At 43.2% G+C, this 23,096-nt stretch overlaps 3 protein-coding genes across 10 annotated transcripts in view; 1 reads left to right on the top strand and 2 right to left on the bottom strand.

Annotated features, from left to right (window-relative positions):
* polr3g (polymerase (RNA) III (DNA directed) polypeptide G) lies at positions 1–3,941 on the bottom strand. Its single transcript, XM_030060902.1, has 8 exons — positions 3,826–3,941; positions 3,240–3,373; positions 1,601–1,730; positions 1,074–1,139; positions 930–989; positions 785–849; positions 437–556; positions 1–311 (listed from the first exon to the last, which is right to left on the bottom strand). The coding sequence occupies exons 2-8, from the start codon at positions 3,348–3,350 to the stop codon at positions 222–224; spliced, it is 642 nt and encodes a 213-aa protein (XP_029916762.1). The 5' UTR covers positions 3,351–3,373; positions 3,826–3,941; the 3' UTR covers positions 1–221.
* A 104-nt stretch (positions 3,942–4,045) lies between these two features.
* Positions 4,046–7,925, top strand: mblac2 (metallo-beta-lactamase domain containing 2). Its single transcript, XM_030059181.1, has 3 exons — positions 4,046–4,618; positions 6,010–6,224; positions 7,185–7,925. Exons 1-3 carry the CDS (start codon positions 4,177–4,179, stop codon positions 7,356–7,358), a joined length of 831 nt encoding a protein of 276 aa, XP_029915041.1. The 5' UTR covers positions 4,046–4,176; the 3' UTR covers positions 7,359–7,925.
* A 605-nt stretch (positions 7,926–8,530) lies between these two features.
* rtkna (rhotekin a) overlaps positions 8,531–23,096 on the bottom strand; it is a 66,213-nt gene continuing 51,647 nt past the window's right edge. For 3 of the 8 annotated variants that reach the window (XM_030059956.1, XM_030059958.1, XM_030059953.1), the window contains exons 2-11: positions 21,038–21,299; positions 20,182–20,235; positions 18,170–18,287; positions 17,734–17,958; positions 17,018–17,112; positions 15,709–15,815; positions 15,387–15,518; positions 13,953–14,118; positions 13,312–13,416; positions 8,531–11,239 (exon numbers count right to left, since the gene is read on the bottom strand). In XM_030059956.1, coding sequence (XP_029915816.1) covers positions 10,515–11,239; positions 13,312–13,416; positions 13,953–14,118; positions 15,387–15,518; positions 15,709–15,815; positions 17,018–17,112; positions 17,734–17,958; positions 18,170–18,287; positions 20,182–20,235; positions 21,038–21,299 — 1,989 coding nt within the window. In that variant the 3' untranslated portion in view covers positions 8,531–10,514. Of the gene's footprint in view, positions 11,240–12,358; positions 12,460–13,311; positions 13,417–13,952; positions 14,119–15,386; positions 15,519–15,708; positions 15,816–17,017; positions 17,113–17,733; positions 17,959–18,165; positions 18,288–20,181; positions 20,236–21,037; positions 21,300–23,096 lie in introns of those variants that run through there. The other 5 variants (XM_030059957.1, XM_030059954.1, XM_030059959.1 and 2 more) reach the window with 4 other exon arrangements.

Raw genomic sequence — 23,096 nt, 5'->3', positions numbered from 1 at the left:
GGCCTGCTCACGTTTGACATTTTTTAATTACATTAATTGTCTCATGATCACACTTCTGAAACAAAACATCAAACAAGTGCTACCACTTTGCTAAATGGCAATTTCAGCTTATCAACAATATATTACCAGTAAAAAAACAAACAAAAACAAAACACGTGTAAGTTAACAGTGCACATTTGCTTGACAGTTTGCATAGTTGAGGTAACAGTTGCACAGTGGTCTCAGTACGTTGCTTCACCATCCATATTGTCATCACTCCCTGCAGCAAAATCTTCACCATTGTCAAAATAGCTGTCTATGTAGTCATTTTCCTACATGGAAAAACACAAATGCAGACATGAGTAAAGAGGAACCTTACTTTTTGTCCTTGTTTATTAACCATATGAGAATCTGGGTCTGATGTAATATTGAAATTGGCAGGTATCTGTTATCTAACCTCTTCAATATCCTCTTCATCATATTCCTCCTCTTCAATTTCTTCCTCTTCATCCTCACCCGCCTTTTTCTCCTTTTCCTTCTCGTCATCTGATTGTTCGACATCTTTCTTTTCCAGTTCCTTGAGAAGTGACACAGGTATGAGACTACATACTAAACTACATCCATCATTACTCAAGAAACTAGGGGAATATCTAGTTATATGTAAGTAGACATGACCTCATGGAGCTTCAAACATCAACTGAGTTCACATTTAGAACCACATTAAGGCAAACTGATGTGGAAGCAATGGCGGCACTTGATAAATCTAGTGGGGTCTGGAATAAATTTAAAGGTGGGAGAAACATACTTCCAGTTTATTCAGCATCTTCTCTGCATCTTTGTTTGGTTTCCTCACAGTTTTCTTCTTTGTGCCTGTTGAATTTAAGCACTTGTCTTTATTCTTACGACAGCAAAATCAACATCCATTTAAATACATCATGCATTGTGTATACCTGTTTTAGCACGAGGCTTTTTCTGGCGGGGCATCAGTTCTTTCGGAAAGAGGTTCCAGTCTAAAATGCAGTGAATATGATTACCACTTTTTCCATATTTTCCTCATTTCACTCTAATCATATTGGTGGATATTGGACACATACCCGGAGTCCATTCCTCATCATCCACGTGGCCTTGCTTCAGGTATCTCTCCTTGTATCTCTCCACCTCTGATGTGTAAACAAGAACAGGTTGTACTTTGGTGCAATTTCACACAAACTCCCATCCACTCTCACGACACATTCATCAGACCTGTAACTATAGTAAACACACACTACTCGGTGCTTTGTTAGAGATATAATCTATTAGGCCTCAGCTGCCCATTTTTACTTAAAAATCTTCTTGGGAATGCAAAGCACCAATATTGTGCATCTGAAAACATCTAAAAGCAACACATTCTGATAAAACCAGATTTTGTACATATACTAGACTGTCTCACTGCTGAATATGGGAGCTCTAAAAGGCCCATGACTCAATAGTCAGACATAAATCTCTCCTTTTTCCCAGATATGGAGATAATTAAATGTTTCAGTTCCTGAGTGCTGCATTATCTCACCTCACGGCAGCTAATTATGTTGCTATAGTGTTAAAGTGGGATGTCAGATTTCTAATGCACCGCTCCCCTCCTCACCTGCCTTCACACACAGAGGCTTGATGTTGTGTGGCAGCCGCTGCATCGTTGCCCTCAGCTCCTGTTTCAAAGCCAGCATGTAGTCCTCATCCTCGCCAGCTTTCAGCGGCACAGGCTTGAACTCTGTGTTCTGGGACAATTACAGACAATCACAATGTGGAAATCTCAAATACAGTCCATTCAGGGGGAAGTCTTGTATGAAACTGTTGCTGTTCATCAGCAGATTTGTTTGGCTTTGAGAAAAACTGAGCGTCCCACTGTAAATGTGTGCATCATGTCTGCCTATCTTTCTTTGTTTCTTTTTTTGGCAAATTTAAAACTCAAAATATATGCATTTAGGGCCGCAACAAACAATTATTGTCATTATTATTGTTAATCTATGAATGATTATTTTTTGAGTAATTGATAAATTATTTATTCTGAGTAAAGTGTCAAAAAAAAAAAAAAAAAAAATGACAAATACCCAGTGACAGTTAACAGAGTCCAAAGTGAAGCTTTCAAATTACTCACGCAATGCGACAGCCAAAACAACAAAACAAAAACAAAAAAAATTGCATTTTATAATTATATAAACTGCAGAAAAGCAAGAAATCATTATCATTTGTGAAGCTATAATGGCTAAATGGTTGGTATTTCTACTTGTTAAAAGACTAAAATGATTATGACAGTTATCAGACTTATAGCTGATTAATTTTCTGTTGACTAATCAATTATTGTCTTGTACAGAAGAGGATTGGGGGCACACAAAAATGAAAAAGTTTTAGTTTAGTTCTGAGATTAATGTCACAATCCTGAGAATGAATTCTGAAATGTCAGAATTGAGACAAGAAAAAAAAAAAATCTGAATTCTGAGATTAAGTCTCACAAAAATCTCACAGTTCTGACTTTACCCTCAAAGTCTGAATTCTGACTTCAAATTTTACAATTCTTATGAACTTTATTCTCAGAATTCTGACATTTTTTCTATGAATTCTGTGATTAATATCAGAACTTTTTTGTGTGTGTGTGTAGCCCTAATTGTCATCCATAGGTCTTGGTACTATATGCGTTTAAAGAAAAAAATGTATATAAAGACAAAATGAACCTCATGATGTTTCTGTTATGATCCTTTTTTATTCTTTCAGACTAACAAAGGTGATGGCGTCAACTGTAAGAGAAAATACAAGCCAATTCATACAGCAATAAGCATACTTTTAAAGATATGGAGCATTTTTTTCCCAAAAGCATAATTTATAACCAATTAACAGAAACACCTAAAAGCTGAGTTTATAAATCATGAGCCACTCTCTTGCTCTCTGGCATGCTCTTGCACATTCCACTATAAAGGTGCACGTCCTTCCCTGGAATACATGAAGCTTTGAACTACCCCACCTCACCATTCACTGAGTATACACAACAGCATTTACATAAAATGCACAGATAATAGGATTTCAAGCAGCCACTACTCTTGGCTAAATCATAATATACGTTTTACCTATAATAATACAAGACATGCATCTATTGATACCTTAAGGAATTATAAATGCAATAATATACTGGAATATCATATGTCATTGTGGATTCTCTGCATTTGCGCGAGTGTGTGTGTGTGTGTGTGTGTGTGTGTGTGTGTGTGTGTGTGTGTGTGGTCAGTACTTACTGGAAAGAGTGGGTTGGGCCCCACCCTGGCTTCTGGCATGCAGCCCCTGCCGATGCCCAGGGCCTCGATGTTAAAGGTAAAGGCAGCTATACCACGGCCTTTGCCTGCCATGGATGCAAGTCTCTCCTACAGATCTGCAGGGAGCCCATATGATTTGAGTCAACTTCACTATTAGCAAGGTTAATACATTATGTCTCCTTTTGTCCCAACTGGGAACTGCCTGGTTTATCATGGGACATTTGTCAACCAAATGTTTAAATTATGAAGTAGAGAAATTAGGAACACCTACAGGCAACAGGCCATTATAACCCCATTCCCATTAGGCTATGAGAACATTTACCTTTGATTTCCCTTGTTTTACAGCAATTCACAAAGTAGTGACACTCAACACAAGACTGTCAATACATCCTGACACAGGGCAGTGAAAGCCAATGCACTGCCAGGCCTGTGGAGAGGGATTTAGCCTGGACTGAATCAGCATGTTTTCAGTCTCCCTTTGTTAACCAACCACTAGCTGTCAGCTACTGTCAACATGTTTCAGCTGTTGCTCGACAAGTTAACACATTTTTGAAATGACTGAATTTACCACTTAGTCTGATTAGAAGTTGTATCTGGAGAACAGTTCATCAACACCCGGCGTGGAAACCTTTGCTCACACTACTACTCTGTATGGGGCCCTCATGCGGCTTTTAAATCGCCACGCCTTTCACTGACGCGCAGGGACGCCAGCCAATCGCGGCGCTGTTAATCCTTTCGTCGCGCAGCGGCTCGTCCAATGAGCACACGCTCCTCCTACAAGGGTGTGTCTGCGGCCACCATCATTTTTTACCTCAATGAAAACATACCAGCGCTGACAGCGTACACCTTTGTCACCGCAAAATCAGCCCCCAACACACGCATCCACATCGATCATATCTCGACAAGTGCATGAACTGGGATGTCTGCAACCGAATGGTACGCTCACAAATCGCTCGGAGACGGACTCTTCTGGATCCAGGAGCGGTTCTACCAGTCTGAGAACCGGGCTAACATCTGGCTGATCCGCGGCACGCACCAAGACGTGGTGATAGACACGGGTCTGGGCTTGAGGAGCTTACCTGACTACATCAACGCCAAGGCGCTGCTGGGTGACGATCCGCAGAGGAAGAACCCGCTGCTAGCCATCGCCACCCACGCCCACTTCGACCACTCGGGCGGCCTGCATCAGTTCCAACAGGTGGGCGTCCACAGCGCCGAGGTCGATGCCCTGGCCAACGGGGACAACTTCGAGACGGTCACCTGGCTCAGCGACAGGGAGATCGTCCAGTCTCCCAGCCCGGGATGGAGGGCAAGGCACTACAAAGTCAAGGCGGTGCAGCCCACACACATACTGCAGGAGGGTAGGTGCAGATTGTGGTGGACCCGTGACCAAAGACAAGCTCCTTTGCTCTGTTCCTGCTAGGATCAGCGCCGGTGAATGCAATGAATCAGCCCGGATAAAGACTATGATCGATAGCAATGAAATTAGCAGATATTTAAAGGATGAGTCTGCGCCCAGCGGTACAGTGGTTCTACTGTAGTTTGCACATTATGCTCCAGGGGCCTCAGTGTTGTTATAGGAATATACATACTGCAGAGTGGTGAACTTGGCACAGGACCAGAACCGGCCTCCTAAATAAACACACTTACATAATGACTTATAGGGTTCATGAACCCGGCTTTGTCGTTGCTAAGTGATCCGTCACATTTTTCTGTCTATGGAGGCAAAACGCCCACGCACATGCTCTGGGTTATGACATGAAGTGAGGCATAACCTTATACAGGTGTGCGGGTAATTTGCTTCCCCATGCCATATGCCACTACACTGTTATTGCAAGTAAGAGGGGTTTGTAAAATACAGGAGTTATCTGTGAAGAGGTGGCCTGTATGACTGTTAGTGGATCAGTGTGTGATGAAAAGAAAACTGTCTTCTTAGGGACAGAATATTATGCTTGTTTTTCAATCTGTATGTGCAGAGATGTTCTATTTTAGGACAGCCGGCTGATGTCTTTGATGGATTCTATTTCAGCCGAGGCAGAAAAGAGGAGTACACACAGAGAAATGAACAAACTTGCCACATAAACAACTGCAGAAAAGGCGAGCATCCCACAGCTGCTGCATATTGATTTAGTCATGACCCACCCTCCTGCAAGAGCAGATTCACCATATCCGAATAGGAAAACATACACTCTGCATTTTACAGTCATGGAAATTGGTATACATAGCTTATTGTCACAAAAAAGGCCAGATTTACCCACAGTGTCTTAGGTCTTTTCTCATGGGTTGAGCTGTTTTTTTTTAGCAGGGCCAAACTCTGCCTGATGGGGTCTTTGCTATTCTTGCCAAGTCATTTCTGCATAGTCAGTCAATACACTGCCTTGTTCCGCTGTGTCAGAGCCACTGCTGCAGTGCAGCTGGAATATCTCATTGCTCAAAGAGTCAGTTTCAATCTCCTGTCACGTTGTCTGACTCACATCTTGTCCCAAATCGATTATAAACTTAACCCAGATGTCCTAGACCTGGCACCTCGAGGTGATTTGAGATGATGTAAAGGCAAGAAAAAATGTAGCCTGGGCTTGATCCCAACCAGCCATGTTATGATACAGATTTAGGATGTGGATGCAAGTCTAGGAGATGACATGGGATCAGGATGTCTGTGGCCCTAAAGTTCCAAGTCATGCAGTGTTTGTGAGTGTGATTTGTAAATTATGGCTAATATCTCCTTCACTTTCTCGCCCTCTCTCCTGCCCAGGTGATGTCATCAACCTGGGTGACAGGCAGCTGACAGTGCTTCATATGCCAGGTCACTCTCGGGGCAGCATCTGCCTCCACGACCGTGAGAATAAGTTGCTTTTCAGCGGAGATGTAGTGTATGACGGTGCCATGATTGACTGGCTGCCCTACAGCCATGTCAGCGACTACATCGGCAGCTGTGAGCGTCTGGTGGGGCTGGTGGACAGTGAACAGGTAAAATTGAGACTGAAAATGGGCTGAACTATCATTTCAAAAAGGTCCACTCTCTGTTCGTTTATCAGTTGCTCTCGGATTGCACATGAGAACCAATCAGATCATTTCCGGTGGATAAAAGCAGATGTCAAGGTCCTGTAGACGAGTAAACATATACATTTTAGATGTCAAGATGACTTTCATATCCATAGAAACTCTTAAAAAAAACTCACTGAAATCATCAGTGTTACAAGTGACTAACAGTAAGGCATGCAGAGGTCAGAGACAGACTTTGACAAATGTTACTGTTTTTGTATGATGGATAATTTGTTCGGTAAATAAATGTGAGCATGGCTAGACTTATTTATGCCCTTTCCGAAGTGGCTTGTGGGTCTAATTCACATGCAACATTCATTATTTTGACTTTTCATAATGGAAAAGGAGCGTAAACCATGATTTGTTAGCAAGCCAAAGATAAATGAGCATTTGGCTTAGGGCCGCTGGTAATTTACCATTCTAAATGAGAGCCATTCAGCATCGGGCCCTGGTGTACAGTGGAATAATGCTTTAGTGCTGGGGTTCCCAAACTTTGTCACATCAAGGACAACAAAATAGAACAAGACCTCGCATAATAATACGTAAGATTTGTCCAATGGAATCCTATTTTTTGTTGTTATTATGCTATTACATAGCATAGAGTTTTAACTGTGTGCACTGTCAATTTGGGGATGCAAATTGGCAAGAGTGAAAGCTATGGGAAAAATTGTCATCCTTTTATTTACTCTCACTGTGTTAACCTCATTAAATTGAAAAAAAAAAGGAAAATTAAAGCTGTTGCTCACCTTTCTGGGGACTTCCTAGAACTCTGTTAAGGATCCCCCACTTTGGGAACCGCTGCTTTAGTCTGTCACGACTGATGCTATTTAAATGCATGCAGTTTACACCAGCATTGTTTACATTGATGTCAAATCCACTTAACAGGTTGATCAAGTCCTCCCGGGACACTACAACACGTTTGGAGCGAAGCGGCTGCACCGAATTGCATCCACGTACATCAACAGAGCGGGAACGTGCCCCGCGAGGTTCTCCACGTTCGCCTGGAGGACTCTGGCCGGTGTGGCGCTACGAGCATCCAACCCACGCAGTGCCTGCTGATGAGAAGGCACAGAAGCGGAAAGAAGCACATGCACACAAACAGTAAATGTTTGTGAAATCTGGAGGACGAGGTGGAGGGTGGGGTGAGGAGAAACCCTCCTCACTGAGGTGTAACTTGGTGTAATATTGTTTGTTTACTTATGTAATCCAACAGAATTCATATAATTGCCAAACTATAAAATTCCCCTCTTGGGTTACATTAGTCAATACTCAGCATCATATAGAGCATACATATAGAGGAAATATAAAGTATTTATGTGATTGTTAAACTCTGAAGAATATGTATTTGTTGATTTGAACATGGTTAGATGTATGATTTTTATACTTTAATTGATGGTGAAGTTATAATGGCACAACTCAGTACTACAAACAAAAAGCAGGGAGCTTTGGGTTCTGCTCTGAGGCATTTCAACAGAGTTGATATGGCCATAGTATTTCCCTATGCATACTACAATGCTCAGTGAAGACTCAGTCTACTACCTCCTATGTTTGTAACAGTACTTTGTACTATTGATTTATCCAAGGCTTTGACATTTAAACTGACAATAAAGCCTGTGTTCTAGCTGATTTTCTGCATGCTTGTGCCGCAGAGACTGCTGTAGTTTCTATTTTGATATTCGTCCAAGTTTCATCTTCAGTGTTTCACATAAGATGGCAACTCTAGTGGGATTTGTTGCAGCTGGAAGGAAGACAGAGAAACTAAAGAACAGAACTGGATAGTATATGAACCATCACACTTTCGCAATGCAGGGGAGATTTAAGTGCTATGTCGATCTACCACAAAAGCTTTGCCATTTTCTCTCAGGAAAAAAAAAATATCTTCATCTGCAGAACAAAGGGAAAACTTTCTCACAATAAGCGGTTTTTTTTTTTTTTTTTTTTTTTTTTTTTTAATCCAGGGCACATAAATTAAAAGGAGAAATCACACAGAGGGTTCTTTGGCACCTAGTAACAGTTTTAAGTTTGAGTTATAGTATTTTATGAAAAGCATACTAATGAAATCCCTATGACAATTTTAAGACACATCTGGGATAAAGGATTTCAGAACAGTCGACTGAAATGTACCAAGCATCTGATGTAAAATAGCTACTAGCAGATTTCTCTTCTGAGGATATCTGTAATATTTGGTGTACACAAGACGTAGATGTGACAGAAACAGATGGAGACAGCTGTGAACTGATAAAGCATTTATTATCATTAATGTTATATTACTGAAACACATTTCTCATTTTAGGTTCACCCTCTAGCATGGCGTGCATGCAGAACATAAAGCCTGCTAACACGAGACACACTCTTGCATGGTTATAAAATTCAATGTTATCTATTGCAACAGTTAAAGATCTGCACATTATCTGTTAAAATTATAATAATTATATATCAATATAGCTGCTTTTATAACAAAATCAATAATGTAAAATAGATTTTAACAAAAGACAAAGAGAGGAGGTTTATTTGTTAAATTAAAAAAATTACTTTACAGTAACAAATGCTGTTTTCAAGCTCATGACAAGTTTTAATTCTTAGTACAAATGGTTGCCCCAGTTCTGAACTCCAAGGGAGAAATGGTTAACCAAGTGAAGTCCACAGTAAACAACAGAGACAGAAGAATATGCTTTACTGTACTGACAGGACACACACACACTCTCCTATAGCCTTTGTTTTCACATTGCCACCCTCAGTCAGATGATTTTGTTTTCTGGTTTGATAAAAGCGTTTTGCTGTTGGCATGCAGAATCGTTCAGACGGCAATGACAACTCAAATTAAAGAGACAGGTGGCAGTGCAAACAAAGCATGTTACTCCTGCGCTCTAACTATGATCATGATTTAATACCTAACTGGCATTTAAATGAACAAACGCTCAATTTTATAGGAAGTAAAACACGGCCACCATAGTGTAATTTCCTAGAAGTGTTTCCTGTATTGCATAATATTTGATTGATGTACGTTTCACATTTTACTGGAGTTTCTAAAAGCAGGTAACGCATATCTTGATGGAATCCCACAATACTGCTAAGAGACAGTGTAGCAGAATTGTAAGTATGGCTTTGTTTTTCAGTAACAAGTAACCTTTGGTTTGTGTCAGTTTAATCTAGGTTTTGTTCTGTTACACAGCTATTACCTAATTACAACAACAGCCTCCCATCAACAGTGTGCAGCTAAATGTTTAAATTAAGGACCAGAGCACAGATTTTTACCCTGAAGAGATCACAGTAACGACCAGTACAGTAAATGTAAGCACTTGAATTAAGTTGAACTCCTACTAAAATTCACTTGCTGAAATGATCTCAAAGAGCACAACTCCTGAACTTGTTAAGCCAAATCATGCAAGAAACAAAACGGTGCATAGTATTTTTGAGAGACTGTGAGAGATCATCTTTTGTGTGGATATTAGATGGTAAGTACACTGAAGTAGATATCACAGTAAGTACAGGCAACAAACATCAACCCTTTTCACCACACTGGACGGTTCCCAACATTTGAAAACTCGGAGTGATCACGACCATGACATTTTCAACTTAGCCACATGCTCACTTAGCTTTCACAGCGCAAACACTGCAAACCATCACTTACAAAATACCGATAAGAAACACACAGTCAAAATACTGCTAGTGCATCAACAGAGATAATCTTGAAACCAGTTTTGAGTGGCCAGGACGGCTGACACAGAAGACAAAATAAAACCTTTTTTTTTTTTTCCAGTTTGAAGTTTTGGAATTAAGGATTCCAAGGACAGAGAGAGTGGTGGTTGTGTGTATCGGACAAAGCCTTAGTTTTTAGCATCGCCGCTTTCCAGGTATCCTCACCCGTAACTTCTAACAGCTAGCAGAGAATCTCCCATTTCGTTTCTGTCTTCAGACTGTGGCAACCCAGTAAAAGTCAAGGCAGCCTGCAGGGACTGTCACCTGTCTTTTGTGTTAGAAGACTTTCCAGTTTGCCCCAGGTGGGTCTTCAATGATCCATCCTCCAACAGAAAGGGGGATTGAGGCAGCTTCTCCTCCTCATGACCGAGCATGCGGTTTAAGCAGATTGCCTGAGGTTGGTTCACATATGTTTATCATGATAAATCAACTGTTAATCCATGTTAAACCAGTTAAACCATGGTGTGTTGACCACTGCCTTCATGCCAGCGTGAAAGTCAGCCAGGCAAGGCAAGTTCATACCTGACTTTGGAGCCAGTTGCGGGGGTCAAGTCTGGCCCTGAGGTTCCTGAGGCTGCGTCGGGCCGGGGAGGGCCTTGAGAAGGGCGCTCCCTCAGACGACTCAGGGCTGTGGCTCCCCTCGCTGTTGCTGGAGCTGTTGCTGGAGGTGGAGCTGGAGCAGGAGAGGGTGGTCTGGGTGCTGCGCTGTGACCGAGGTGAACGAGAGGATGTCGGGAGCGGGGCGAGCAGCGACGAAGGAGGAGGCTGGCATGGGCACTGGAAGGTCCCTCCTCCTCCATACCCCCTCCCTCGGAGCGTGCTGAGCTTAGCATCCAGCGACAGAGTGCGCGGCCTCAAGCGCGACGGGGATGAAGACGAGGACGACAAGAGGGAGAAGTTTGAGGAAGGTTCAGCCCAGCCGTGGTGGTGGGAACAGGGGCTGGTGCTGCAGTGGCTGTCGCTGTCTGACGTCAGACTGGCATCTGAGGACAACAGGCCCAGTCGTGGGCAGCGGTGAGGGGTCAAGGGGCTGCGGGGCAGACGGTGGGGGGTATGGGGGCTGTGGCCAGGCAGGCGAGAGGTACAGGGACGAGGGCGGCCAGAGCCGTGGGGGGTGTCCTCTTCAAACAGAGACATCCAGGTGGGGGAGGTGCCCAGCTGGCTGCGAAGCTCCAGCTCCTGCATCCTCCGAGCCAGGATGTCCGACACTGTGCCGCTGAAGTCATCTGAAGTCTCAATAACTGGAGGAAAGACGCAGAAAAATGCAATATTATATTGTTTTGCTGTGTAGCCTGTTTATCAAAATGTAGCTGATACATTTTAAATAATTGGGTTGAATCAAATTTAAAATATGAGCTTCCAAAAACAAATGACACTTTGGATTGGGTAATTAAATCATAAACTGAGTCAAGCTTAAATGCTTCTGTGTTGTTCTTACAGCAAAGATTATTATAATTTTACTTGCAAAAATCAGAATGTTTATCCAACTAGGATGTTGCATTTTGAGGGGATTAAGAGCATAGACTGTTTAAAGGAGAATAAGAGACATGAAAGCTGTTTGATAGATCCGAGAAGCTGAAGTGAAACTAAGGAGGATGGAATAATACTGTCTATGCATCATGAATATGGATTAAGAATAGTATTTAAATGTTTAACTTTTACTAAATAGAAAAAAACTCTCAATGTACAATCATACAAACTATTGGAACAGCTGCACTGCCAATGACAGATGCTCTTGAGACCATTTATTTTTAGAAAAAGATCACAATTAATGAATGGAAAGACTTTACAGAGAAATGGGAAGTATTGCTAAAAATTTGCAATCAAATTACACTTCAACACATCTTTCAGTTTTATGCATTGCATACTTGTATTGATAATACAAGTTAACATGTGACAGTAACATTTTTTTTTTTTTACCCCTGTCATCTCTTCTGTCTTGCCTTACATGTTGTAACTTTATTTGTCCAACAGATGGTGAGACAGACACTAGTTAAAGACTGCAATTCTGCATTCTATAATCTTGATCTATTTGCTATTTGCAGCCGAACGATCTCATCTGAAAATCATTTGAATAACCGTCTCAAAATAAGTCTCAACCAAGGTTACAATTTGATCCAGATGAAAAGTTTCAAAACTGGGCATAGGTAACACTTTAGTGTGCATATGTAACTGAATGTTTGTCATTACTACAAACCACTTTTTTTCCTGTGCTAAAAAAGACAAATGCCCGATAATGTCACCAAAACTGTCCTACGACACATTTAACAACTTAAGTTATAGAGTGAAACTCAATGCAGCCTCTTGAGCCTGCAACATTTACCATGCTATGGTTCATATAGACCCCTACTCCTGTTACTTCACCTGTCGTTGTAATAGGACGAGAGCAGAGCACGAATCTCAGCAGACACAGCATTATCCTGAAGCAGAAGACCCTCGCAGGAGGGTGTGGCAAGAGGGGCTGCCAGGGAGCATTAGGAGGAATGAAACGAGAGGGAGGAAGTTGGCAAGAAAACGCAGTGGTGGAGAGGAGAGGAGGTGTGCAACAAATGGAGTGCAGGTGTTATGATCAAAATTAATTAGGGTTGATGTGTATTTGTTAAGGAAATGATGGTAATGGCGTAAAAACAGAGGCTCATTCAAGGGTTAAGATGATTCACCCCATTAGAAATGAACATGGAAGATAATGAAAAATATAGTGGTGTTCATGTAAACATGGAAATAATAAAGGAGCCAAGAGAGAAAAAAAAAAGGAGCGATGGATTCAGGACATACAGGGAAAATCGAGAAAGACAAAAAGGGACAGAAAAGAGACAATAAGTCAGCATGTCAGAGATAGGATCCCTTCTACCTACAGTACAGAGAAGTCAAGCAGAGTGTGAGTTTGAGATCTTAGAGAGGAAATTTTTTATGGTGATAGCATCTTACATGCACATGGACCCAAAAAAGTTAAAGCTTCAAACAGTTACATGCAACGCAGACATGGTGGAACGGAGACTCATTTCTTGGTCTGTCTATCCATGCCTTCTGGGGTTTTTTTCTTTCTTTTCTTAATACTCTTGTTTTAATACTCGTAATATATGTATATTTTTAATCCCCACACCCTTCCCCAGGGGGTCGCTACCCCCACCCAGGCCATTATTCTAAATAAGAGTCTGCTCTTAATTAACTTGCCTAGCTAAATAAAGGTTGATGATGATGATGATAATACCCTATTTTTATGGCAAAAGGTGACTGTACAATGATTCCCTGCATTTAAAAGCTGTATTTAGACTCTCAAACCTACAGCAATGTGACCTGGGAGACATCTTACCCATTTCATGGTAGAGGGAGCCCTGCTTTGGTGTGACAGGGGCTGGTTTTCTCGGAGACGGGAGCTCAATCTTCATTAGGTCGTCACAGCACTGCTTCCATTGGCCTGGATGATGGAGAGAAGCTGTCAGTCACCTTCAACCATCCAATCACAAGCTGCCTGGCATAACACAATGTGTGTAAAGCTGTAATCTTGTGTAATTCTCTAAATGCTTTAAGGAGCAGTTCACCCAAAATACAAAAACAATATTTTTTGAGCAACCCTATCCATCCAGATAGTTTGTGTGATTTGGCGAGGTTTCTGTCTGCCGTTATCTTCCCTGTCTCCTCCTTTAGGAAAGAACTGCTGCTGCTGACTTTTTCACATGTACATTTTTCATGGTTTAGCTGCACAGGAAAATACCCACCCAGCCCCAATGTATTGGGGTGCCAGGAGATAAGGGAGACTGCAGCAGACTGGAAACCTCGCCAAATCACATAGAAACCATCAGGACTGATAGACTGCACAAAAGGTAAGTGGGAGCATGTTTTTATATTCTAGGTGAAATGTTGTTGTTATGGAACAGATTTAGAATATACGGTGATAATATGGTCCGACTATGGTGAGAGTGAGAGTGTGCCGTGAACTGACTCTCTACTCACTCATGTCATAGAAATGTTGCCAAAAGGCCTCCATCCACCGGTGTGTGTCCTCGCGGCTTTCTGTAGTCACTGTGTGTGTGACCTCCTCCCCTCCGTACTGGTTACTGATGCAGATGCTCTGCGCTTTACTGTGAGGGTCTTTCTCTGACGCACGTATCCTTGTCTCCTGGAACAAGGGAAGACATACATGGGTAAACATGTATGTGTCACAGGATATAATCAGTGTGCAACAAAATGAATCCAATCAAGAAGAAATTCCAATACTAGTGGATGGAAATATGCCCTCATTAATAAAAACAATGCTTAGTCCTTATCTGAGATGTTTCCCTTCAGCAGTTATCGAGCAAAAGGTGCACTCTTGCAGCTCCTATCTCATTATTTTCCACGTGTCTAAGTCTATGTATGACCACTAGATGGCAGTGTTGATCCACTCATCCAGTTCCTCCCTGCTCCTCAGGAGAGCCAGGCTGCTGACTAACAAGATCATACAGATCTGATCTGACTGACTTAGCTCCAGCTCAGCTCTGTGCTGAGGGTCAGAGGCGACAAAAGACTGAGTGAGTCACAGTGGAAAGAATGAGAAGCCCCACAGGCATCAACACGCGCAGACAGACACAGGAAATGAGATGATCGAGAGCCTGACAAGCTGACTGACTGTCCTTGACTTGAGCATGGAAAACTGGGAGGATGAGAGAAATATGATGTCTGCTTGGATGGAGAGGACTACCGTGTCTTAACTGTCTGTGTGATGGCCAGATACAGTCCATGCATATAGCTTTCAAATCTGGTTTTTAATGAAACGAAATAGGGCCTGTGCACTGTTATGTGTTACCGTCCATTAATTCTTTATTACTAAGACAGAATTAATGGACGGGAGCAAAAACCACTGTGCAGGCAGTATTTCATTCCATGATACTTTGTCTTCGGGTCTTGCACCTGTGCAGAATTGGATGTGCATGCTTCATCTTGTATATTCTTTTTATCCAAGGAAGACTGACTGAGCTTGCGTGCTCTTTTTCAACAATAGCCTGTTTCACATTCACACAGATACACCTGGGAGCTGTTCTGATCATTCAGAACAGCTCCCAGACGGGCTCTGAATTGGCTACTGAACAATTCTACTGGAGCAACTGAGGGTCAAGTGCCTTGCTCACAGGCAGCTTGATACTAGTTACTGTGATAGAATCTTATTTTTATTCACCCTTCCTGCCCTGAGTCTCCCAAGTGGCCCAGATTCTAACTGGCAGCCATCCACAGGTCCACTTCTTTACCATCTAGGCTACTGCTGCCCCAGGCATTACCCAAAACACACTCCTGTATTAATGCTGTAAGAGCACTGGATCAAGTTCAACAAACTGTAATACAAACTCCCAGTATCAACTTCTGCACTCCACTCCAGTATTTCATCTGAGTTCATGAGTTTCCCTCTCTGACCTTGTTGATGGCGATGGTGAAGGCCGGCTCGACGTTCACCTCCACGTCTTCTTGCCGGTGGTAACAGAAAAGGTTTGTTCCTTTCAGAACGGCGTACACTTTTGTCCAGCTCTGAGGGTCACCGCCTAACTGCTGTGAGGCAGAGAAACAGATCAACTGATGTGAGTGGAAAACAAGACAGACAGAGCAAGATACAGAGACAAAGAGAAATGGCAAGACTGCAGTTAGGGGAAGAAAAGTAATGAAATGAATCTGGACAAAATGCGAAAAAATGTATTGCAGTTCTGAGAGTTCTTTGACTGCCACATGCCTGCTGACATACCTTGACTTTCAAGCATCCGCTCATCATCTGTTGGGTCATACAGTGAGGCTGAGCAGCAAGGCGACAACACACACTGCCATAAAGAGGAAGCCAGTACGAACACTCCTCTGTAGGAAGAAAAGAAAGACACAACCTATGTTTACATGCGCAAAATTTCTCCAATCCGATCTAAACCTTGGTTGATCGGAAATTCCAAATCCACTGTTTACATGTACACATTATTTGGGCATGCGCGGAGTCGTCTAATTTTCTGGAAATAGTAGTAGAAGAAGAAGCTGTACTTCCGCCTGTGTTGTAAACAAACGCCGCGTTGTCTGCACGTCCTCAGCTCGTTCACTCTTTGTGCCTCTCACATTTTATTTTCCTCCCCTCTGGCACAGTGTCTGTTTATGTAGGTTTTTTTTTTTAATATGGACCTTTTGGACCGTTTGCTACTTGCTGAAAAACGACCGGCTGCCGCAAAGGCGGAAACGCATCACGCTGACGTAACACACATGCACAGTGGAGATAATTTTACCCCAACCAGGAGGACAGGATCCGAATGGATGTGTACATGGACGCCGTTTGGAATAATGATCGGCATAAACCACCTCTCTCTTTCAGAATGAAATTTCTTTCCGAATGGACCGTATCGGATCACAATCTTCCGATTGACGTGTTTACATGAAGCATTTTTAACCTGATTTGGCCTTTATTCCGATTATTTGTGTCCATGTAAACATAGCTAGAGAGAGAGAGAGAGTTGACTACATTGCTAATTTACAACACCGCACCTTAATTTTCCTTTTTTTCTGTTTCATTTTATTATCTTGTTTTCATTTTGATCATTTATGCACAACGTACACTCATACACACTTCAGCCCCCCACATTAATCTGTCCCCTCAACATGAGAAACCACACAGAATTGGGGTGTAAAAGACCAACAGCTCAACAGAGCCCTGTGAAGTGTGGCTATGAAACTTTACTGCAGGCTGAAGGGCCAATGAATAAAACACTGGGGGCCTGTCTGTCTGAGCGTCTGGGCCCTTGTTAGCCTGCATCATTACAGCTTTTACACAGCAGTCACCTCACTAGAACAGCCTTTACCACAGTGACCTTGACAATGGCTGTCTGTCAGAGAACAAGGGAGGACAGAGGAAGAAAGGAGAAGGAGAGAGGAGGTAGGCAGGGATAAGGGAAGTTATTATAATGCAGAGAGAAGAACGAAAGTGATGAGGGAGAAGAGGACAAAAAAAAGAGACAGATGGCTGATTTGGCAGAGAAAGGAGAAAAATGGTGTGAGACAGACTGATGGCGGCTGCCACTCACCGTTGCCTGAGATGGTGAGGTCGTGTGTGCGGAAGCTGTCCTGGACGTGGGACAGCGACAGGGTAGTGTGGGCTAAGAGGTGGTACTTAGGACCCCTGTCAACACACACAGAAGAAGAGCGGGACGCTGCTTTGATCTCTGCATGTGTGTGTCTTTCAGAGTTTGCATATTTATATTCACAAACAATGATAACATTCATGAATAATTAGGATGCTGTTGTAGCTCTACAACAGGGGTGTAAAACCAAACTGTAAAAAAACAAACTCAATACACAATACACCCTACAAAGTGCAGTGTTACAAACACATCCACTTTATGAGAGCCATCTAACCACACACTTAGCTGATGAATTAATGAATATACTGAAAGTATTTCCTATGTTTGTTTCAAATAGTCTAAGCAGACTTTCGCCTTTAGGAGAATTTGTTGATTTCATATTGTTATTCCAAATCTCTGAATGAAAAAATAAGTTCTTTTTCCAAAGTGTAACGCTGGAAATGGGAGGTTTATTTTTCTCCCTAATGTACAAAACAAACCAAACTGAAACTGAGATTGTGACCCAAAAACCACATTGCAACACAATACTGATGCTGGGGTATTTGGTCAAAGATACAGGGATATTTTATTTTTTTTCCATATCACCCAGCCCCAATTCCTTCCACAGAAAACTACTGGGTACAAAATGCTAACTAGCAAATATTAAAAAGCCCACTTACGGTACAGAGGGGACAGGCAGCAGCAGTGGAGCCCCTCCTCCATTGCTGACTGGACTACATGCTCCGGGCTCCATGGCGGCCCGTAGCTTTTTCCCTGCTGATCGACCCAGAGAGGAGCTCAGCTTGCTGGCTAGCTTCCTGGGTGTGCTCCCTGCTGAGTAGTCATCCTCTGAGCAGCAGCTGTACAGCTCAACACGCAGCTCAAAGCCCGGACTGGCTTCATTACTGCAAATGGATACATATATGAATGGTAATATCAGGGTCAGGCACGGCCATGTGTTTTCTGTGGTAGCTGACAAGCCACAATATAACAGAAGAAGAACTTGCTTTTCGTTTACATTTACTCAGTGTTTTAATTTTGACCAACGATAATAACATGTATTTCACAATTACAGACAGGGGGACTGTTTGCTCATAGCACAACGTGAATACCTACAATACTATGGTGTTGTCAAAGCAGATATCGGTAAGCGTCCGGTCCACCATCACCATGTCTGTGTCAAAGATCTCTCCTCCCAGCTGCAGCAGGCAGAACACCGCACACCGATGCAGCTCTGAGAAAAACAGGTGGAGGATAACGGGGTAGAAAAAAGCCCAAATTAAGTGTGGCAGCAGAAAAAAAAAAGTCTATCTGTGAAACACCACATGTGAAAGACATCTGAACAGCTTTCGCTCGATTACACCACTTGGGAACTCATTGTCAGCTCCATAACACTACCACCTGCTTTCTTCAAGACTGTTTTAACAAGGGCAAGAATGTCTGAACCATTGGCCAGAAGGTTTATATCACATGTGACGGTATACAAGTAATGAGAGCGGGAGCCAAGGTCAGCTCTTCCAGCTGTTTGACATGGACTTTTGCTATGGTTAGTGTCAGGAAAGCCAACTGGTTAAAGATGCAGCCCAGTCTTTCTGTTGAATGCTGTAAAGCTCGGATAGCTGTGAATGGACCATGAATTGGGCTCAGTCTGTCCACTATGTACAATTTCGGCTCCTCTGTTGGCCTGTTTTGGATGAAGGCTCTGGGAACGAAGGATTTTGACTCTGGGGTCTGGCATTTTGACTATAAATCTGATTGTTTCACTACTGCGCCACCATCAGGCCAACTTTGCTCTCCGCTTTTACGCTCAATATCTCATATACTCAGTGGTTTAACTTTCATATCCAGTATCCCTACAATGAAACAGCGCTACTGACCGAGCAAAAAGTTACACCCATGGTGAGTTACACCACTTGTGGCTAACATCTGTGACATACCATGAAGACAACATTGACGGAGATATATATGAATTGTATAAAAGCTGTAATTCCATCTTTTTTTTTTTTTTTTCAACAGTGCAACCAAACTACGGTGATCATTTTGGCACTTCTCATCAAAATTCAAGGTTTCGACTGACTCGGCTGAGAAAGGCGGTTCATGCCTACCTCCGCGCTCACCTTGACTCTTAATATTCAGAGGTTGCAAACACATTATTCCCTGTGCGAGTTCAATTTCACTCGGCTTAAAATATGATTGGACAAGTGAGGGAGGAACATGCTCCACTCCTCCGTGCCTCTTGGGCTCAGTTTATGTCTCAGTGAGCTTAATGACCTTGACTAACAGCCTCATTAAGCTTTGTTAAGAGTCTTCTACCTGTCTCCTGAGTTCATTTATATGCACAGGTCATACAGATTAATTCAGTTCAAGTTGTCAAGGGAGAGCGGGAGCACAGAGACCTTTATAATGACTGCACACCGCTCTAGTATTATTAGTGTACACACTTAAAATCACAAACACCAGCCGTATCTGAATTGGTGCTGTGCAGAAAAGTGTCAAGGCCAAAAACAACACAGGGATAGGTTTGAACAGAGCTCTGTTTGGTATGAAGAAGGGGAAAAAAATGCAGCGGTTTCCCCAAGACTAAAACCAAGAGGAGTTTCTTTACTGTAGAACAGATTTCACTTGTTTTTTTCTTTTACGGCGCGCTCTGCCCTGCTAATAACAAGCCAGTTCAGTGCCTGCTGCCTTCTCAAAGCCAAGGGGAGCAGCCAACAGGACTGAGCAGTGGGGCAGGTTGTTCTGCCAGGAGGCTTTCCCATCCCTAACCAGTTCCTGTAAATGCAAAGATCTCTGGGAAGCTGCAGCGGATTCCACTGATCAATGCTGTGGAGGCTGTGCATAAAAATGACATCATTTATAGCCAGTACACTTCAGTGGGAGTCTTGGGTCAGCACAGTTTTCGATATGTAATATTTATGTGGAATACCACACTCATCCAAATGATTTCACAGAGCTTCTACGCTAATTCAACATCTCTGAATTACTCATTTCACACTTGTACGCAAGCAACATACCAATTCCCTCAGATGAATCATTAATAAATTCTGCAAACATAAATCATTCATAGCCCATCAATGAATTTTTTCACACTCACACACACACACGCAGTGAACAAAGTGGCTCCTCACCTCCTTTGTTCTTGAAGTATTCTGTGTCTTTCCACATGAGAGGGATACGAAGGTCTGTGAAGACATGTGAGAGAGGGTTAAACTAAAAATGATATTTACACGATGTCACCGTCTGCTCGTTCTGCCATAATCACCAACTGTGCATGTGTGTACCCTGTTTTCTAGCTGGGTGCCAGACAACAGCAGTGACCCTGTGTTTTCCTGCTTCACTTTCTCACCACATTCTAAAAAACAAAACAAAACACAACAAAAAAAAAAAAAAACATCCTGGGAAAGAAATCTCTCCTTTGCCTTTCAACCCTGTTGCTCCCTGGTGTAGCTTGTCTCTCAGCGGTGTGCCTGTGAGACAAATAGAGTGGCTCCGTCATCATTCATCTGACTGCCCTCTCTCACAGTGTGACGGGCAGCATCTGCAGGTCGCCATGGTCACAGCCAGTCAATAATGAGAGAATGAAACGTCCTATAATGGAGAGGGAGGAAGCTACGTACCAGTCTGCGCCTGATAGAGTGACTCTGCATTAAAATACAACTACTCTCTCTCTCTCTCTCTCTCTCTCTCTCTATTTACTTCCCTCTTTCTCTGCTGGCCAGTCTTCTTGCTCACCAGAGTGCATCCTCTCTCTGCAAATTACACACCATAATCTCCAATACTCTCTGCATGCTTTCCCTCCCGTCTTCTTTTCACAAATACGCTTCCTCCTGTTCTACTCTGCAGATTCTCTCGTTTCATTTCCTTATCTCGCCACTGGTCAGTTCCCAGTTTCTTACTCCGCCTCCGTCTTCCCACTGCCTCTCTTTTGGCACTTTTCCTCCCCAACAAACACACAGACAGACATTCAGACGAGCCGGCGCTCACCCGAGATGGCAACTTTCCCTTTGCACGGCAGCCTGTCGTCCATCGGCCCGGCGTCCGAGGACCTTCGCGCCACCCTCTGCATGACCTGAGCCTCCTTCATCCTCTGCAGCTCGGACATGTAGGCCATGATGCGGGTGCTGCAGGTCTGCAGGCTCTTGGCCGCCTCCAGGGCCTGGTCTCTCTGCGAGCAGGCGGCCAGCAGCTTGCAGGCCCCATCACGCATCCGGATCTCATGGTCGATCTTCTTCTGGATGTCGCTGTCCTGCAAGGGGACAGGGGAGGAGGAGAGGGAGGAGATGGCCCTTTAGTGACAGATAAGGACACAGAGTATTTGGCAATAAAAGGAAGACAGATAGGTGAGGGGTGAAAGGAGAAGGGTTTTGGAGATAAAAAGCATCATTAACAGATAACGACACAAAGGAGAAGAGCTGAGAGATTATCAAAAGAAAAGTGGGAGTAAGAGCTTAATCTTTCAAGACAGTGTGTGTGTGTGTGTGTGTGTGTGTGTTTTACTGGTTGACAGAGAAAGGGTGTGTGAATGAGAGAATTTGTGAAGTCTGCTGTAGATTACAGGCCTCTTGTGAATACATGGTGGGGTGTGTCCTTGAAAGCATCAGTATGTGTATGTATGTGTGTGTGTCTATGTGTGTGTGGGCACATGCAGTATTCAGGCAAAAGAGAAAAATATGGCCTTTATGCCCTCTGCCCTCCCCCCGACTGAGCAGACATGAAGATGCTGAATCATTTAGTACCCCACCTTCAACACAATCGCCACACACACACACACACACACACACACACACACACCAAAACAGTGAGAACAGCACAGCTCAAGTGAAAGAATAAGGAATGAAGCTGTCAAACACTGGACATCTGTAGTCCAAATGACTCCAGATACACACACACACACACACACACACACACACAGCAGCAGCAGCAGCATTCTTCGAGGAAAAAATAAAATATTACTTAATTGAATCTGAAGGGCAAAGAGAACCTTCCTTTGGCAGAAAGACCCTGTACATTTGCAAGTAAATGCATCATCGCCATGAATGTGCGCGCGCACACACACACACACACACACACACACACACACACACACGCAAACTACACTCAGTTAAAGCCCTGAGCCCCAAACTGGTTGACTAGCTCCTCTTGTAGATAGATAAGTTCAAACCAATCCCTAAACCCAACTTCAGCTTCCCCTGTCAGCAGAGGAGAAATACTGGACTTAAACAGGGGAGAGAGAGAGAGAGAGAGAGAGAGAGAGAGAGAGAGAGAGAGAGAGAGAACTAATGCTCAAAGAGATCCAAAAGTGAAAGACAAAGCAAAGGCAAACCTGTGCTGGTCTTGAGTGCTGCCTCTCTTTTGCGAGCTGCAGTACCTTTGAATTATGCATTCACACAGCAACAACCTCTGGAAGCAAGGGAACACTGGTGGGCGCAATAAAATCTTAAGAAACACAAAGTTCACTTTGTGTATGAAACTGTGCGAGGGATGCACCCCAATGCCTAAGTGTATGTGAAAGCAAACTAAAAGTTTTCCCCTCCAGCACAAAATTAGCAAACCCATCCTGTTTCCACAAATGCACACTCTAATCTTCAATGCTGCCTTGGCCTTTCTTTCCACTGCTCTGTCTCCACCTGATAAATACTGCTCCCCCTCTTCCACTCTGATGATTCTCATTTATCCTCTCTCTGTCTCATTCTCATGCATTTTTCATTCTTTTGATTTAAGCTTTTATACTTTCACTGCCCTCCCACCCCTCCCTTCCACCTTCTCTCATCCGTTCCACTTCACTGTCCTCAACTGGCTTTTATTTCTTCTTTACACTCCTCTCTCTCTCCTCTTTTCTACCTGTCTCTCCCTTACCGTCAGGCCCGCGCTGTTCGACAATGGCACAGCGGGAGAGGAACGAATGCGGCGCGGACACAGCGGACCACATTTGGACACAGACTATGGCACGGGCACGGTGCGCTTCAAATGACGTTTCATGTATTTCTCATCTCAGCGCTTTACTGGCAAAACAAGCCTGGTTCTTGAATAACAGAGCAGGGAG

The sequence above is a fragment of the Myripristis murdjan genome, chromosome 9 (genome assembly GCF_902150065.1).
Source record: "Myripristis murdjan chromosome 9, fMyrMur1.1, whole genome shotgun sequence".
NCBI classification, from domain to species: Eukaryota; Metazoa; Chordata; class Actinopteri; order Holocentriformes; family Holocentridae; genus Myripristis; species Myripristis murdjan.
This window is presented reverse-complemented; position numbering and strand designations above follow the sequence as displayed.

Excerpts from the sequence above, each read along its gene's own strand:
- polr3g (XM_030060902.1), bottom strand. The coding sequence starts at position 3,350 with ATGGCAGGCAAAGGCCGTGGTATAGCTGCCTTTACCTTTAACATCGAG. Across the intron at positions 1,731-3,239 it reads GGCCCAACCCACTCTTTCCA|AACACAGAGTTCAAGCCTGT; the intron begins GTAAGTACTGAC and ends TAATTGTCCCAG. Across the intron at positions 557-784 it reads AGATGCTGAATAAACTGGAA|GAACTGGAAAAGAAAGATGT; the intron begins GTATGTTTCTCC and ends TCACTTCTCAAG.
- mblac2 (XM_030059181.1), top strand. The coding sequence starts at position 4,177 with ATGTCTGCAACCGAATGGTACGCTCACAAATCGCTCGGAGACGGACTC. Across the intron at positions 4,619-6,009 it reads CACACACATACTGCAGGAGG|GTGATGTCATCAACCTGGGT; the intron begins GTAGGTGCAGAT and ends TCTCCTGCCCAG. Across the intron at positions 6,225-7,184 it reads GGCTGGTGGACAGTGAACAG|GTTGATCAAGTCCTCCCGGG; the intron begins GTAAAATTGAGA and ends TCCACTTAACAG.